The 18,981-nt window shown below is 41.0% G+C and overlaps 1 protein-coding gene across 3 annotated transcripts in view; it reads right to left on the bottom strand.

Moving 5' to 3' along the window:
• Positions 1-695: 695 nt before the first annotated feature.
• Positions 696-18,981, bottom strand: part of Nab1 (NGFI-A binding protein 1) — a 40,365-nt gene continuing 22,079 nt past the window's right edge. For 2 of the 3 annotated variants that reach the window (XM_051190136.1, XM_051190137.1), the window contains 4 exons: positions 9,806-9,895; positions 7,737-7,896; positions 5,008-5,124; positions 696-2,587 (listed from right to left, as the gene is read on the bottom strand). In XM_051190136.1, coding sequence (XP_051046093.1) covers positions 2,499-2,587; positions 5,008-5,124; positions 7,737-7,896; positions 9,806-9,895 — 456 coding nt within the window. In that variant the 3' untranslated portion in view covers positions 696-2,498. The remainder of the gene's footprint in view (positions 2,588-5,007; positions 5,125-7,736; positions 7,897-9,805; positions 9,896-18,981) is intronic. The other variant, XM_051190138.1, reaches the window with a different exon arrangement.

The raw sequence follows: 18,981 nt of genomic DNA, 5'->3' as shown, positions 1-18,981 counted from the left end.
GCTACCACCAGTGTTAGCTCTTGATCACTTAGCTGTCACAAAAGTTTGTTTTTCAGGGTCACTATGAAAATAGCTATCATAAGGGTTTTTGAAATTAATTTGTGTTTTCAACAGCAATCTCGGGGCACTCTGTTAACTTGAAGCCCACTGGAGAACCTCACTTGTAGGATTTGTGAGGATGCCCACAGTTAACAACAAGTAAACATGCTTGGAGTCCCTGAAACAATGCTTGTACACTGCCAGACCAGAAGTGGGTTTTACTGAACTATTTGTATCATATTTCCTTACATGCTACAAGAGACAGATACAGGCTCCTGCTCACTGTGGTGACAACCTGTTTGGCTTTCTTTTGAAGATTCAGAGCAGCAACAGACTCACAAATAAAATGGTGCTGTGCCAATAGGACTTTGCCATTTGAAGCATGTAATGTGTGGACCACACACTAGCAAAGGTCTCTCAAGGTGACTACAACCTATCTAGTCCACAGAGTGAATTCAAGGTCAGCTCGGGCAAGTTAGTAATCCTGTCTCAGAATAAAAATGTAAAAGGAGGGCTAGAACTATCACTCAGTAGTAGATAGTTCTAGTCAATAGTGAGGCCTCATATTCAGCCCTCATGTCACCCTGTCCCCTGACATGCTGGAAGGGAGGCGAATGGACAAGTGTCACAGCTGTGGAATGCTCTAAGCATCAATCCATGAGGCACAGGAATTCTTTATTGCCACAGGAAGCAAGTGCACTCATCTCATCTCATCAGCAGTTTTAAGAATCACAAGAATGTGGAATCCATACAATAAAGAATAACACAGACTTGGGGGAGAAATGGTCCCTTGGATTATATTGGCTGTAATACTGAGGTAACAAATTGACCTTGTTCAGTGAAAATATCTTAAAACAAAATGAAAAAAAATCACTAGTTATAACATCCAATTTATATACATCATTCAAATAAAAATATATATTATTTGCTTTAATGTATAGCAAGTTTAATACATTAGTGTTTACAAAATAAAAACTGTTTTCTACTGACATTTTTTTGTGCTTCTTTATCTCTAAGCTTGAAAGTCAGAATAGTACGCTACTTAAGGAAACTTACTTCTAGATTTAAAGATGCAGGTTCTAGGTCCAGGAGAGACAGACAAACATCAGGGGCAAGACTACTGCATCTTTTAAAACTTGCATGTTAAAATCTACAAACTTGAACTGTAAGACACATTAAAAAAAAAAAAAAGGACCACAAAATTTTCTCAAAATAGATTATAGAATACAGGAAATGGTTAGAGAAAGTAGGGGGACACTAACCAATGCTGTGGCTAATCAAAAACTGAATGTTCTACGCAAATGGTGTCACATTAGCTCTACACACAGTGGGCTATGAAACCACAATAGTTAACATCAAGAGCAGTAGAGGTCAAGGTTCATGAGACATCTCTTCATTGGGCAAATGCCATGGTCCAGTAGAAACATTCAGGAAGGGAAAAAAGCCTTTCAGTGGTAGAAAAGTTTACTGGTGTTTCTACTGTAACACTCTTCTACAGGTCAGAAGGAAAAGTGACCACGTGACAGTGACTAGAGACTGTGGTATGGGCATCTCATCTAACATTCAGTCAACAGATTTCCACAGAACAGATTAGGAACTAATATTTATTACAGCCACGATTTAAAGCAGGACTAAAATCAAAACACGCACCCCATGTCAATTGTCCCATGTCATCACCTTTATCACAGTTAGGGTTAATTTACTATGCCTTCGTTTACTTAACATACTCTGAAATAAGTCAAGGCTTTTACATCAGCCCATTTATTTCAAGTCTTCTGTCTTACATCTTGAGCAGCTATCATGAATGTAGCCTACCTCATCTTGGAAATTTTACACCAAGTTTTAATTTGTGCATGGATTCAACCAATGAAAGCGGCATTATTTAGTGATGGCTACACATTTCCTATTAACCAAAATCAATTTTAATCAAGTATTAAGTATGCAATCTTTCCCTTTGCCTTCCATCTCTCTCCAATCACTGTCACCTTGCCAATAACTACATTGCTTAAGCTTTCTTTTTTATGACTCAAAAGTCCTAAATATTGATGAGTAACATTTACCGTAAATACACTTAAAGTAGACAACAAAATTTCAAGTAAAAAGAATGGTATCCACATCTATTAAACCAAAAGGTCTTAACACCTAGATTTGCTTCTATAAATTACACAGACACATTGTACATTCTTAAATAGTGAATGCCTACAATATTGAGCCTTTCCATACAAACAACTTACACAGAAAGGTAATGGTCAGTGTTTGTTACGTTGCAACACTCTTTTGATTTCTTCTTCTGTGGCTGTTGCTTTGTCCTGGTTTCCACAGACTACTGTGAGTTCTTATGCTTTGGCTATGGTCTGTTTTGAGCAGAATGAGGCAACAGTGGTTATTAAGGCTTATTCTATGATGGAGCATTATCCTTGAATCTGGTGCCATTTTCGGAGACAGTAGGAGAATTTAGGCTATCTTGAGTCTTCAGGCTCTGTTTTAATAACTTTCTTTTCCAAGGTAAAAGCAGAGTGAGGGTAGTCTTTTAAAATCCCAAGGGTCTCTGCATAAGACAAAACCAGAAAGAGTTAGGTATTTGAAATTAATGGAGCACAAACTCAAGTTACTAAGCCCCCCCAACTTCACAGCGAATATTATTAACTATTCGAAATTGTGAGATTCCACATAGAATTTTATTTACAGACTTGTGGTTAAAAGCATGTGTTTTGGCTGAACATAGTAGTGTTATATTCCCAGGATCAGGAGGCTGGAACAGGAGGACTGCTTCAAGTTCCAGGTCAACTTGGGGTAGCTATCCAGAACAACACAGCAAGACCCTGTCTCATGAAAAACAAACAAAAACAAAAACAAGCCACAGCTACATTTCAACCCCAACTACATCACTTGCTAGCTATAAATTAATGTGAGTGAGTTACCAGGCAAACCTTCATGTCCTTACCTTTAAATGAGGAAAATATCTACAGAGTAGGATGAGGGATAAGCATGAAATGTACATGAATAAGCAGACCTTTTTTAAAATGTTGGTTCACTGTGGTAAGTACTGAGAATCAAACAGTTCACATACAAATGTTAATAGCTAAAATATTTACTACAAAATTGTGATTGAAATACATCTTCAATTTTAAATATGGAAGTTCCATGGCATTCTAAACTGGTGTAAGTGGGAATAAAGAATGGAAAGTGTACTTTCATAAGTAAAGGTTCCATGGAGTTTTATTAATAGTTATTTCAACAATGTAGGCTACTACATGTGAAATGTAATCTTTGTATATTGTACTAATACTTGAAGATATGTACACAGATATACATTATATACATGCAAATATGTGGGCTAATGCACACACATACATAAAACACACATACACACCTTGAAAGGGCTGCAGAAAGGGAATCAACATGTCTATCTACCTATCTGAACATAGCTCAATGTATGTACACAACCTATCTACACAGAAAGGGATTTTAATTGCATGTAGGGGTAAGAAAAACAGCCACAATACTTTCGTTTTTACCAGCTGTGCAGCTTGCACTCTCTTGTTTACGGCTCACAATGACCCTGTGGAGTATCTACTTTACAGATGAATCCAGGAGAAGCAGGGAGAACAAACTCCAGGTCCCTTGGTCTTACTGCATGACACCTGTGCCATCTCTTCTCATTCTTTTAAAGAAAATATTCTGCAATGGACTAACACTGGGTACACATCAACCACACTCCAGGACAGGCTCCATGTCCAGGGGTCATTGGCCAACATGAATCAGACTCCAAGGGGTGTTTGTTCTGTGAGTGTGTGGGAGTGGAGGTGGGATTTTGTTTTTTGTTTGTTTGTTTGTTTCTTTTTAAACATGAAGTTGGGTGAGTAGTGAGGCAGGGAGGATCTAGGAGAAATTTTAAGAAGGGAAGGTATGAAATTCTCAAAAAATAGAAAAGTTTAAAAACTAAAATTAAAAAAAAAAAAGGCAAAGGCCCTTCTTTAGGCATTCCTTTGTTCTGTTCCATGTAAAATTCCAGTTTAACTAAATCTCCATGGAGCAGAGATACCAAGTGTGTCTCCATGGGAGACAGATATGATCACTGTATTTCTTTCATGGAGGGTCTTCGAAGCAACATGCATTTGTTAAGCATGGTAGTTTGTTAAGAATTTGCAGGAAGAGCTTGGTTTTTCATATGGATGAAAATAGGAGACCCATTTGCTGTCATTTTAGGATAGTTTCATTTGTCAACCTCTTTGACAGTCTGTGTCAAACAATGGACTAAAGATCACAAGCAAAAGACATTATTTCACCCATCAGTCTTTTAGCATCTGCTCCTGGGAATATGAGCAGAAAGACACAGACTCTCTTGACAAACTTCTTAGTTAATCCTCAACCTACTGTCAGCTGCAAAGTCACCTTCCTACCAACCTAACAAATCCAGGCAACTGTATGATTTGGTCTTCACTTCCCCATCTCTAAAATCAGTGACTGTCATCAAGTGATTCCTAAAGTTACTTTTATTCAAAGACTAAACAATACCAGAATCTCCTGAGTGGTGCTAGCATCTACTAAATCAATGCTGTGTGATTCATTTCACTTGAGTTAATACCAGAAAACTTCACCCTAAAATGCATCTGCATGAAAAGACAGTTTTGGGCACACAGGCTTCCTCAGCTCGAGAACAGATGCAGAGCACACCTGTGCTATATCACAGTATTGTCACAAAAGCAATGCCTGCCCAACTCATCAGAGCCATTTATTACTCAGCTCAAGCTATATACAGGCTGCCATCCATGCAACAGCTAGTTCAAGAGTCTTAACCTCTTGTTTATTCCTTGTTATTCTCAAAGAGGCTGGCTGATATTTCGGTAATCTATAATTTCCAAGGGGGACTGGCAAGCGACACACTGTTCAATAGGGACAGGAAGGGGGGAGCAGAGCTGATGGAATGTTACCCAGGTTTTCTATGATCGCAGACTTCATTCTCACCTGATGAGTGGGACTTTGCCTCACTGGAGTAAAGTCTGTTTAGCTCCCCATCGGCCACAAAATGATGGGGCTGTCTGCTCTGTACATTAGGCATTCGGAGATTCAAAGGTCTTTCTCCTAATGGGAGGGAGGAAGGGAGAGGGAGAGAGAAGAGGGAGAGAAAAAAAAAACAATAACATTTAAAACATTCCTGTGTATTTTATTGTTTGTTTTCTGTTTGATTTTGTAGATAAATGTTCACAAATTGCTAGAACACACCTTCTGAGGATGGGAAGGGTCAAGAAGGACTAAAACACGTATAATAACTGGGAAAAGACAGTTAAGATAACAACTTATGTCTACGATCATACCACCCTGAACAGGCCCAATCTCATCTGATCTCGGAAGCTAAGCAGGGTTGGGCCTGGTTAATACTTGGATGGGAGATAGAGATAACTTACGAGGGAAATCTCTAATGCCGGCACCTGAAGTGTACAAAACGTTTCTAGAAGCTTCCAGCACTGTATTAATACAGCTCCTCTGTACGTTTTCTTTAACATTGTAACCATGCACTAAGTGTGTGTGCCCTTACCTAACCACACATTTGAGAGTAGAGGCAGAGATGGCTTCAGGCCAATTACAGTTTTGTTTTTAAGCACAATCCATGAAAAAATAATTAGTACAGACACAGAAAAATGCTTTACAAATGATATTATCCATCACATCAGCCGTCCCACAGTAAGTTATACTAGTGTCATAAGTTAAGCTCCAGCAAATCTTTTGTAATTATGTTTGCTTAACTGTTAATTCTTAGCTACTAAGAAGGGTCAGAGAACATAAAGACCTCAACTGAAATGTTTTTTGTCATGTTTTAGAAAGAAAATCTTTCTTTTACTCTTGTGTCATGATCTAGGGCAATATTTCATTCCACTGCTAGAGAATGCTTGGTAACATGCTATTCTTATATGGGTGGGGGAAAATATCTTTGGTAATACACACCAAACAAGGGATTAAGATCCAGGACATATAAAGGAGTGTAAAGTTAGTCACCAAAACCTCTAACCTTCCAATTAGTAGTTTCACTAATGAAAAAGAGAGAAATACACATGCTTCCCAAATATTTGAAAATCTGCTCAACATTCTCAGCTATTGTGTAAAAGCAAATTAAACAGAAAATTGCTTTAAGACTCTGCCTCACCCGTTAGAATTGGCTAACATCAAGGACAAATGCCAGAGAGGGTACAGGGTGAGAAGAACCTACCCAGTGCTGTGAGCACGCACTTGTGCTGCAAAACTACTGGGAACCAGTGTTGAAGGGCCTCAAAAAACTAAAGGCAGAAAGAACCACAATATAATCCAGCTACACCACTCCTGTGTACATGCCTGCAGGATGCCAGAGAGCCTCCCACTGAGATAGGCACACACTTGTTTATTGCTGCACTCCTCACAATAGCTAAGACATCAACCGGGTCCAGATGTCCACCAGCAGATGAACGATAAGGAACATGAGGCTCGGATGCACAGGGGAGTTTTATTCAGCCGTAAAGAAAACAGATGGGATGGGAATCATCATATATATTATGTTAAATGAAATAAGCCAAATTCAGAAAGACAAATACCACATTTCCTTTTGTATGTTGAACCTAGGTGTGTGTGTGTGTGTGTGTGTGTGTGTGTGTGTGTGTGTTGAAACTAGGAAGGTACAATAAGCTGGAAAGAAGGAGTTTTTAGGGAGGGAGAGGTCGAAAGGAGGGTAACACCATCCATGTGATATGACAGGGGCTGTTGGAGGGAGGAAGGAACCGGGGGAAAAGGATTTATAAGAACAAAGTCTGCATGAAATGCCACATCAAAACCTGTGACTTTGTAAGAACTTAAAGCATTTTTAAAAAGATGGATTCTCACTTGGAAAGAGGAGTTATCAATAGGGGTAGTCACCTCCTAAAAAGTGAACAGGACATAAAATAAAACACCACGAAACACCATTTTCCTTTGACATAGTGTTTAGTAACATCTGAAACTGCAGAACCTATTATAGGTTTTCATGGCACATCTCTCTACTTGGAGCTAAGCTGTACATGGGCAAGGATGGGTTTTGAATTGCTATGCCTTCTGGGCTTAGAGGCATGCCTACCATATAGAAAACACTTTTTAAAAAGCCTCTGAATAAGTGGGTAACAATGACTTACAAATTTTCTTCATACTGAAGACATGACAAAACTAAAAGAATTTTCATAGTAAAAATACTCATGAACTCACTGAGCTTTCTAGCATGAACTTGTGTTTTGTGTGTCTCGGAAATAACCACTACATCCTCTTAAGAAAAAAATGTTATACGTTTTGGACAAATTGGTTTTGAAATTTAAAGAAAGATGTTTTGACTGTTTTGAAAAGGTGGAGATATACCTCAGTGGAAGGTCCTGGGTTCAATGCCTGGCAAAACAAGGAAACAGAGTCCATCTAAGAATTGTCTTTGATGGACTCTGTTTCTTTGGGAAATATCCATTTTGATCAAGCCCCTACAAGACACATGTGCAAGCTACAGTAAAGGAATAATAAAATTTAGGATTTCAGAAATGAAAATATACAGGATGACTACTTTCCTTTGAAAGGAACTAGTTAAAAATGGATTTTCACAGAGATAAAATAATCCCTTCAAAATACTGATTTAAATCTAATCTGTTCTCTCCATTTCTCTTTGAAAGGTACGTGGTGCTGGCTCTGGAGGCTGGGTCACTGCAGAGACACACCTTGTCCATCTGAGCCATCAGAAGGCAGGCCATCTGGGCTATGCTCTCCGGAGCTCTGCCTGTAGAGCCCCGCCGTCAGTCTCCTCTCCTGCTGCAGCCTCTCATAGCTAGCCTGGGCACACAGGAGTTCCATCTGCTTCGCCATCCCCTTTTCAGCCTGCTAGAAAGTAAAGCAAAAATAAAACCCGTAACTACAGCAGTCTAGATTTCTTAATAGCTTAAAGATGCCAATTTGAGACTCCAGCAAATGTATTTAGTATTTATTAAAATGAGCTCACACTTCCCATGGAATGCTTGCCTCTATAAATATGAATAAATGTCTATGTCATGTGAGATACTGACTTTGTTTAAAAGGTTTATTTTCAGTTCCATAAAGAGAATCCCATGTAAGCTTAAAAACAGCCTAACTCCACTTTGTTTTCCAAGGTCCTGGGTCTTTTAAATTTTTAAAGGATTTCCCTTCTTTAAAGAGAGAGAGAGAGAGAGACAGACAGAGAGAGAGAGACAGAGAGAGAGAGAGAGAGAGAGAGAGAGAGAGAGAGAGAGAGAGAGAGAGAGCCCAAGAGCATTAGCAACATCTGTTGTCAACTACTTGGAACACAGGGTGAAATCCTGGCATTTTATTTTGGGATTTGGCGCTACCCAGACTCTGCTATGATGACAGCCTGCTTGGAGGAGAAAAGGTGTAAAGCGCTGTCTAGAAGAACAAGACAAACACACCTACCACCAAAATTAAACAATGCAAATTATGCAGAGGCGCATCCGTGCCAGCAAGGATCTCTGCCTCCACCCCAGAGAAGCGGCATTTCCCCACCAAGCAAAAACGGACATGTTTAAAATACAAAACTGGTGTGTGACATCCAAAGTCATCTCTGTGTGTATGTCAAAAGCTCCTTTCACATGCGATGTTCTAAACTACTTGCATGTGATATTCAAAGTAGCGTATCTATGACATTTGTCAAGGAAGTAATAGTCAAAATGCAGATATGATTCATTACCATGTTATATAAAAGTACTATAAGAATTCTTCTATACAAAATTGGTTATAAAAGTCATGATTCATAATTTTAAAATTCAATAGATGGAACACATAATGAATTAAATAACTAGGAAGAATGCCCATACTACTTTTCTAAATGTGCACAAACCAAAGCAAAGGTAGCAATAACTTCATTTCACTTGAAATTTCAAACAATTAACTGATGACATTTCAGCCAGACTTTCCAAGAGGGAAGCAGCATTACTCTCCTCCCCATGACCAGTTTGGCAATACTAAATGTGAATGCAAACAGGTCTGCAGCACTGTCTAAAAGGGGCATTCAAACACGGACTTTGGAAATGTCTGTTTCTGAGCACATACATAGTTAAAAATTTACTAAAATTCGGGGGTAGCACTGGCTGCACAAGTCTGAGAAGCCACATTCAACCCCTACCGAACCACATAAAGAGTTGAGCATGGAGATACACTGTGATCCCAGCACTGGGGAGGCAGAGAGTGGTGGATCCCTGGGACTTAGCAGCAGCATAAACAACATCAACCCTCACAAGAGCCCCTGTCTCCTGATCAACAATGTGCATGGTTTTCCTCTGGCCTCTACAGACAGGTGCACATACACCTGCACCCCTGTGCACCCACACAAACATAGTACCCCTCGTATATACACAGAAATTAACAAAGTTATCCAAGCTACACACCAATTTAACAATTCTTCAATAAGGCTTTAAGTGGGGTAAGAGTTACAATGCTGACAATATGTTACTGAGATCTTGTGTTATTTTACCTAAGATCTGTGCTGCACATAGCCACGGTGCCACGGTGAGAACGGCTGCTTTCCCCCAGTACTAAAAGAATGTCTCATTTCCTACAGGTAAGTAATGTCTTGCCAGATTTTGTTCATGAACCAAATGAAACCACATTGTTCCTGCCACCTTACAGAGATAGCTCTGGGGCAGACATTTTAATAACCAGAAACAAACTCAATCCTCAAAAGCCGCAATCTGCAACTGGCTGAAGCAGTCCCCTACCTTCCAGCCTACAGCTATCTCCACAAGGCATCCCCGCAGGTTACCTGTGAATTAAGGGCTGCGAGCTCCTCGCTCTTGGCTCTCGCCTGCTGGAAGAGGGTTTGCACTGGTTCCTGGAAGTCTGGAAATCCGTCCTGTGGGCAGAACACAGGGCCTGGATATTAAACCTTGTTAGCATGTAAAGCAAAAACAACACTTCACCTTCAGTAGTAAATGATTTGCCGAGGTTGTAGAGTGCATCAGTCTTAAGCTACCATGCCTTGTTTTCTACAGTAAAGCAACAAATGAACAAGATGAGAAACGTAATCGTCACCATCATAAGCAAGCACTGGCAAGCAAATTCTGTGACCACAGAGATGATGACAAACATCTCAGCCAGCATCCAGCTAACTACCTGCTCACGCTGGACATGTCAGAGTGTCCTAACTTTCCCTAATTTCTGGCTTTATGAAAAGCTCTGTGAAATATTTCCATGGAAATAGCATTATCCAGTAGAAAAATATGAACAGGCAAAACCCTCCACCTTTGCTGTCCTCTATCACTGTTTGCAGTGGTCACCATCCCTAAGGCTCTGGCCCTGTAATACAGTTCCTCATGTTGTGGCGACACCCACCCATAACATTATTGTCATTGCTACTTCATAACTGTAATTTTATTATTATGAATCATAAAATGTTAACATCTGTTCTCATGTGATCTTAGGAGACCCTTGTGAAAAGGTTGCTGAACCCTCAGAGGAGTCATGACCCACAGTTTGAGGACCACTGGTTAAAAACTTCCATTGGTTTATCTGATTAATCTAACCACTATGGCTTTCTCTGCTGCCACTGGGTACTGCTAGGCTTTTAAAACTATTTTCTGCTCAATTTATTTCTGTTTTGACACACAAAATTTAATTTATACATTATTGTCACATAAGTGTCTGTGTTGCTGTGACTTAGACTGCACTGAAGTTCAAAATGCAGTTTTAGAAATTCAGTAAACAGACAAACTGCCAGTTGTTCAAAAGTTTTTTGTTATTGTTTGTAATTCATCTAGAACTAACTTTGTTATGTGGTAAAGACCTAAAGTAAAAATTTAAATTGCCTACTTGAATTTCCCAGAACTGCAAAGAACTTTAGTACCTGCCTTCCCAAGTCAGTCTCCTTCTGGGGAGTGTACAGACAAGCAATCTATTGGAGCTGCTGAGAGGACCAAATGGGAAGAGACGATGGATCATGCCTTTAGTACGTGACAGCTGCTATGCAAAAACAGCAATCAAGTCCACACTTTATGGACTACAGTCTTTTTGCAAGGCATTCTATGCCTGAACAACCCTTTAGCTACATCAGGTCAGGTCCTGTGTGTCTGGGTGAATCCATCCACCATTTCTTTCAAGCTTCTTTTAGCTACCTGTTTGTTCTTCTACATGACTATAAACGCTATGGGCAACCACAATGACTTTAGTAAAGTTAAGGAAATCCACTAACAGTCTCCTTACAGAAACAGTTATTACCAACACAGTTTCCCCTTGGTTGGATAACCTTCTAACACATACTTCTAACACAGGGTTAACAATTAAAAGCCAAATTTGTTACAATAACTGAGTAGAAAAAGATGTGGTGGTATAATAAAAATATTTTACTTTATTTGACAAGATATTGGCTCAAAACATTCTCCCACTATGGTCTTCATTTGCCATGCTTTCAAATATTTGATCTACCAAATTAATTTCCTAAATAATACCTAGTTACCTATCTTTAATTCTAAAATGATTTTATTGTTTTGAGATGGTCTCATTCTACTGCCCGGGCTGGCCCAGAGCTCACAGTGTAGCTCAGGCTGGCCTTGAACTTAATAACTTTTCTGCCTTGGCTCCTGAAGGCTGGGATTAAAGGCACCACAACCACAATGAGCGAATTATCAGTTTGTTTGTTTGAAGTCAGACATGAAATAACGTGACTGGTGGTGAAGAGTAAATAACTATGAATAACTTTACATACCTTCCCATCCAACAGTACTTCTCCAGTACTGAAGATACTGCCTCTCTAGCTCCCACACTGATGTATAGGAATGTACAGTCTGTAATCAGTAGGTGAGCTAGAGTCAGCTTCACATAAGAGCATGAATATATACTGCATTACATTTTTCTTCTAAGAACTTTTTCACTCCTAAAATGCCAGCCTCAACTTGAGCAAACCTTCCTTTAAGCTCAAGCATCAGCAGAGTCCCCAGCAACAGCCCTGCAGGCTGGCAGGAGCCCCGACTGCACCTGTTCCCACTTCACAGGCATTTTCTATTCAGCTCTCATAAACGATGCTTGGTTTCCCACAGTCTACAGCTATTGACACTAGCTCCAAGCCTGGGCTCAACCCATACACTCCTAATGTGAAGATGCCTCTGAAACATGACACAGCTGGTTTTCATGAGGACTGACTTCCGCTCTATGATTTGTGCTGGGTTTGAAATCTAATCCTATTGCTGTTTCTGGTGTACAGAGCAGACTATTCTGCCCTGGGTGTATTGTCCCATCTGAGGAGGGACACTATAGCAGCCATGAGTCTACATTACATAATCATTTTTAGAGGAACAAAAAATGCTTAGAAAACACTTAGTTCAGTGCTTGGCATGAAAAATGTTTCTGTTGTTTAGACAGATCAGCCAAAAAAAAAAAAAAAAAATACCAGGCTTAATCAAAATAAAGCACCTCAGTGTAGGTGACTTAACATCCTTGATGTATGTATGTATCTATGTATGTATATCTCATATGGTGTTTTGGGGATATTTACACAGTATAGCTATCTGAGGGTGAGTGGGAACTCCATATTTAAAACTATAACTGGCAAGAAAATCCTGGGTATATTGGTAGGGGATTACGCTGGTGAAAACCACAGGGGAAATCTAGAAGCACCTGGGGTAGAACAGACAAAAGAGACAGTGTTTCACCTTCACAAGCAGGCTGCAGAAGGCATCGATAGAGACCCAGAACACTTAGAAGCCTTCCCAAGGGCATTATGTTTAAAGGAGATGGTTCTTCAGGAAAAGGCACAGCTTATACAAAGGCCTGAAGGCAAAAGTAACAGCCTGTACAGCACTTGGTTTATTATAGTTACAGTAAGATATGCCACAAGGAAGAGAGTAGCAGCAAACTGGAGTTGCGTGGCCAGATTCTGTGTGCCCGGTACAGCACTGCAACATCTGAATCTTATCCTAAATAGATGAGTTAAGTATTCTCTTTAGCATAGGGAAGTCACTGACGTTCTCAGAAGACCTGATTTTAGAAAGGCCACACTAAACACAGCTGAGACTAGTTGGTGCCTGTGGTGAAGATGGAACAGAGGCCTGGGAATGCAGTGGAGACCTGCACTTCAACAAAGGCTGCAAGGCGAGGCACAGCTTAGGAGGGGAACTAGAAAATGGATGAATTCAGAGGCAAGACTTGCCTGCACACAAAGCAGGTAAGAGGGGTAGTGAGTCTGAACAAAAGAGATGGGTCAGAGCAGTTACCGGCTCAGGGACGGGCTGTGCGGAGCTGCTGGTGCCCCAGATGCTCCAATCTCTCAGACACTGTTTGAAGAGGCTTGGGAAGGAGGAAGAAGCTAACCAGTCTGCTCGAGTTAGGACCAGATGTGTGGTCTCAGCAAGCCAACCTCATTATTCACAATGTTCCCAATGTTTCCACAGAGATTACATCACCTGCTTCATGGGCTCAGGGGAGATCTGTGGGCATTAAATGAACTAATGCAGATGGCGAATCTTGTCACAGAGTGCCTCACAGTCAGGACTGTTCAGCCATGAGAATACTACAGAGCTGGGGAGGGTACCTCCAAACTCTGCACATGAAAGGTTTCTGGGAAGTGGAGAGTGCTCCATCATTAACAATGAGAAACAAGCTATCCGGAATGTGTGGCAGAGAAACAAAAGGGAGACCATCCCCACGACAGTGGCACACTGGTAGAGGAAAAGCTTGGTCTCCTTCACTGTGTCTGGCACAGGACTTATTCTGGGTCTCTGTCACTCTCTTTCTAGGCACCAGCTGTACCATGCTATGAGCAATTTATCTCCATGTCACACTGATGGCTGCTGCCATTAATCACAGTGTTCCCTTGGTGATGAGACTTGGGGTCTCGGCACTGAGAAAATAAGATACATGTTTGGAGGCTGTTCATGACCTAATTAGTCTCACCCCTTTGGTCTCCACCCTCCCTGCTCTCTATCTTTCCCACCAAGTACCAGTGAGCTGTTTTAAACGCTGCCCAGCTGTCTTGAAGTGATGTGTAGTGGCAGATGTTCCTAACCCCACGTGCATTTTCCCTTTTCTGTCTTCACGCTTTCTGTATGAATAGCAGATTGGACGGCTTCTGCTTTTTTGATCCAGGGAGAAGAGCCTACTTCAGACTCACCAGCTTTCTTTTCACAAGCTTAGTCACAGTGTAGGTGGATATGCTGACCCTGCTCCGCCCAGCCCCGCCCCGCCCCTCTGGAGCAGCTGGCAGATGTTTCCTCTTATTCAAACCCAGTTCTTTGACTTCCTGGGCTCTATTAACACTCATTTCTTCCACTCTGTTGTTTCTGTACTCTACTCCACAGGGACAGGAGAGTTGTTGCCACTCACCCCTGTCCTGTTCCTGGCAATTCTGGTGAAAGAAAACTAACAAGAAGACACCGAGCAGACAGTCCATCCATGCAGCTGAAATTGTTTTACCTCCCTTTCTAAGAAGCTCCTATGACACTAGCATTACTGGAGATAATGACAGTTTGCTCAAGGAACCTTGTGTGTTCTTAAAAAGAAATGTTACCAACTGACTCTACTTTTAACCAGTATTTTGTGTTTTTAAGCAGAGACACGACAGCTCCTGCTTACTGATTCCTTGTGTTCTATGATTAGTTGTCAAGCCATCTTACCCAGTTACAAGTAGAGTATAAATACATCAACTAACTTCCCAACATACCTTCTATACTCATTCTAAACAGGAAGCATACCACACAGTACTCTCTTCTATATAAATATATTTTGTAGTTACCACTGCTAAAGTTCCTACTGAAGACTTAATTGTTTACCAGGCAGCCATCTTTGGATTAGAAAAATAATAATTGTCATTCCTTTTCTTCAGAGACCACCAGTCCCATACAAACATTTACAAACACATACTGGAAGGTTCTAAGCCCAGCAGTTCTTTTCCGTGCCAGTAAGGTGTTTTGTGAACCCCCAAGTTCAAGACATAGGCTGGAAACTCCTGGACAGCAACATGGCAACTCTGGGTCTGCATGGCTGCCAAATGGACATCATAGAGTATACATAAAGGGTTTATGATGAATGTCTAGTGTGGAATGGCATAAAATAGCCTGAATTAGAAAACCAGCACTGTTATGACTGTCCCACAGCTGGATGCTCTGGGGTCCCTAGTGAAAAACAAGAATGACAACACACAATTCATTCTTGTTTAGCTAAAGGTAAGCTTTCTGCAGTATAGTAGTTCATCGGTGCAGTGTTACCAAACCTTACTTTCTTAACACACAGGGCTTGGAGAAGGGCTCTCTCCCTGGAGACCCACGTCCACTGGGGCCTTCCCCAAGACTCACCCAAGTGGGAAAGGTTTCTCTCTGTGGTTACCATTTAATCTCCAAATTGAAGAAATAATGCTCAAAATCTCTACACATTCCAATGCCTAACATATCTTGTATAGTGGTTTCACCATTTAAGGAGAAGAGATATTTCTATATAGTCAGTGTATGATGATGCTTGAGAAAATCTAATTACAGCTATTGTTATGGGAGAACAGTATGTTCCCAGGGAGAAAAGTCGGATGAATGTTTTATGGTTTATTCCATCCAACCCTTCGGGTGCAGATCAGGACACAGAATTCAGCAATAGGAAGAGATCTTACCGCCCTGGACACAGCATTGCTTTACATGCAACCCAAGGCACTGATAACAGCAGGCAAAATTGTTTCGTTCCTTAACATGTCAAATTATTCAGACATCACTTTTATCTACTGGACATCACAATTTTTGTTGTTTGCTGCAAAAAAAATATTCTGCTTAACATGAAAACAAATGAGCAACTTCCATGTGTGCTTCTTGGCAGCTGGAAGAGATTTTGGAACAAAGGTAGAGGAGGAGTCGTTGCATTAATTTTGGCCTGAGCAACTTGGGATCTGTCCCACATCTGTTTTTATGTTACTATCTTCAAATAAAATGAGAAGTGCAAAAAGGTTTACTAAAGTGAGAGTAAAAGTAGGTTCAAAGAATTCTAAAATGTCTCTGGTTTCAGGTTTCATTATGAGGTCCTTTGTATCAGGCACATCTCTAGACAAATTTTTCTACCTACTGTATTTTCTAAATATGATTAGCATTTCATTGTCTTTGTCTTCCCCTCATACCAGTCCATTTTTACAATGCCACCCTGAATACCCACGGGCATTCCTACTTTCTTTGAAAGCCAGCTCAAATGATACTTCCCAAAGGAGCCCCCACACTCACACTTTATGCCACAGTCTCCCTCTCAGAGTTGCCTCATGGAAGACAGATATTCACAAGGCACTACTACTTGGTGACAAGTATTACAGGAAACAGATCCCATGACAGCCCAAACTATCCACCCCAGGGTCAATTTCCTGAAGCACATGGACAGCTACAATACCCAAACATGACTCAGAACAGAGCTAGGCTAGGACTATGCCAGGTCACAATCAGCGAAACATGTCACCTCACACACTGCATACAGGACACATTTTGAAGTAACTGATGGCAATTCCCAGGCACAAAACTAAGCAAAACAAACAACAACAGCAATATCAAAAACAATAAAAAATGAATCACTGTCCAAAATTCAAGCTAAGGTTTCTGCTTATTCCTGGGAGTCAAGGACGTACACAAGTTCTAACGAGACTTGTAGAGATATATTATTTATGATTTAGTAAAGCTTGCCTGAGGATTCAGAAAGCAAAGTCAGCCACAAGCTATGAAAGCCAGGCACACACCTTTAATCCTAGGACTCAGGATTAAGAGGTAGATGGATCTCTCTGAATTCAAGGGCACCCTGGGATACACGAGATTGAATCAGTCTAGAAGGGTAACAGATCACACACTTTTAATCCCAGCACTAGAGGGGTATAAAAGACAGAAGCAGGGTCAGCTCATTCAGCCTGAGGTAGTGGTAAGAGCTATTGGTCCAGTACTTTGCTTTTCTGACTTTCAGTTTGGATCAGTCTCTGGGTCTTTAACTTTTCCTGTCACAGAAACTTTAGTGAATTATTCACTGGCTTTCTTAGGAAAGATTAGAACTTTTACAGGAAAAACACAACACTGATAGTTGTAATTCTGAATTGGAAACTATTCAAGTGGCTTTTTGACCCGAATAAAGCGATGAGCCAAACATACAGAACTATTTAAATTATCCCCAATGAGATGTATTTCAAGGAATTAAAAATTCACAGATAATGTAATAACCCAACACTGGAATTTCTAATGATAAACTCAAAATACTGCAGACAGAACTTGCTCAAGTTGCAGCTCAGGTCCACTGAGAGGGTCAAGAAACAGTGGCAGCTCCAATCAACCATAACCACACATTTCTGTGTGGGACAGATGGGCTTATATGAAGAGCAGACCAAGTCATGACCACATTGAGGTCCAGTGCTAAAAAAAAGGCAGGTTAGGCTCTTCCCCAGCAGCAGGATTTGCTTGGTTAGACTAAATCTTCTCTCCTTCAAATGCTCCAACAGCACAGGCTGTGCAGTGTCTGCGTTCATGTGTATTCTGGGGGTGGCAGCGGCCATTATCTTGGTGTGCAGTATGATTAAACTGTCTCACCATCTTTCAGCATAACCCGTTAGACAATGTCAGCAAACCTCCTGAGTGTTATCTGAGGCTAACCCATCTCAAACAGCACTTTCAAAGCAAGCATCAGGACAAGATGACGAATGTGAGCACAACTTAAAAGAGAACTGTCTCTTGGGAACAAAATACTTCTTTGAGAATTTTTACGTGAGGATAAAGTTTTTAGGAACCACAAATATTCATTCACAGCCATTCACGGTTTTATCCAACAGCTGTTATCCGTGCCTGTTCAAAGCAAACCAATGCTATCAACTCATGATGTAGTCAAAGGCACACAGGCTAGAGCCCTTTCTTCTCCAGCAGGGCAGACAGACCCTCAATTAAACAAATGTTCAACAATTCCAAGTAATCAAAAGCGGTACAAAACAAGCTGGACCACAGCCAGAGGGTGATTTGGGGTACACAAGCCCCATCCCCCGACTGGAGGCAAGGAAGTCAAAAGCTCAGGCATAAACCAGGGACGGTGGTAAATGTACCCACTGAGCTTGGTCAGTCCCAGCTTTGTCAGTCTGTGCAGGCGAAACAGTGACAACAGCAATGTAAAGTAGCAAAGAAGAGAAGCAAGCTGGAGCCTGACTGCCAAGTTAGGTTTCCTCACAGGGACAGAAAGCCACTGGGAGGGTCTAAGCAAGAAAAAAAATATGCTTTTACAAGACAATTCTGGCTTGGTACCAATAAAGGACACTAAGCAAGGATGGTGTGATGATGGAAAGTTGGAGTTGTGAACCAGAGTTTATCTGCTGGAACCTGAAATTAAATAATGGGGTGAACCACAGAACACATGCCCATACCTCCACCTAAAAGGGGAGGAAGGAAGAGCGACTGCCCAGTTATAACATCCCCCCTGCTGCAGACTACACTCAGAAAAGGCATGCCACCCGAACTGAAGAATGGCAGTTCTGAAACCACTCTTGACTTACAGGGATCCTAAGAGAAGTATGTTTTTCTCACTCAGTTCTCCCCTTCCCACTTACAACTTATAATTACAATAACAGTCTCAACCAAGGTCCCCTGAGGAACATTTTAAGTACAGTTTCTCCAATTGTCAGTTCCCTTGAAAAATGCAAAGCACTACATGCCAGCTCCTGGGCCACCTTGAGCTAATGCCAGTGGAGACTTTCAAGTCCGTAAGACACTGACCTGTAAATCAACCTTCGATAAACTTGCTATCAATCTAGTCAATACAGTTTCCTTTTAAGAATCTCCTAGGGAAGCAGGGAGAGACTGGAGAGTTGGCTCAGTGGTTAAGCACCCTGGCTGCTCTTCCAAAGGACCAGAGTTCAATTCCCAGCACCCACATGACAGCTCACAACTGGATGGATCTCCAGCTCTAGGGGATCCAATGTCCTTTTATGGCCTGCATGGGCACTACACACATGTGATATACAAACATACATGC

The sequence above is a fragment of the Phodopus roborovskii genome, unplaced genomic scaffold (assembly GCF_943737965.1).
Source record: "Phodopus roborovskii unplaced genomic scaffold, PHOROB, whole genome shotgun sequence".
Lineage (NCBI taxonomy): Eukaryota > Metazoa > Chordata > Mammalia > Rodentia > Cricetidae > Phodopus > Phodopus roborovskii.
Note: the sequence above shows the minus strand (reverse complement) of the source record. Positions and strands in the feature narration are given on the sequence as shown.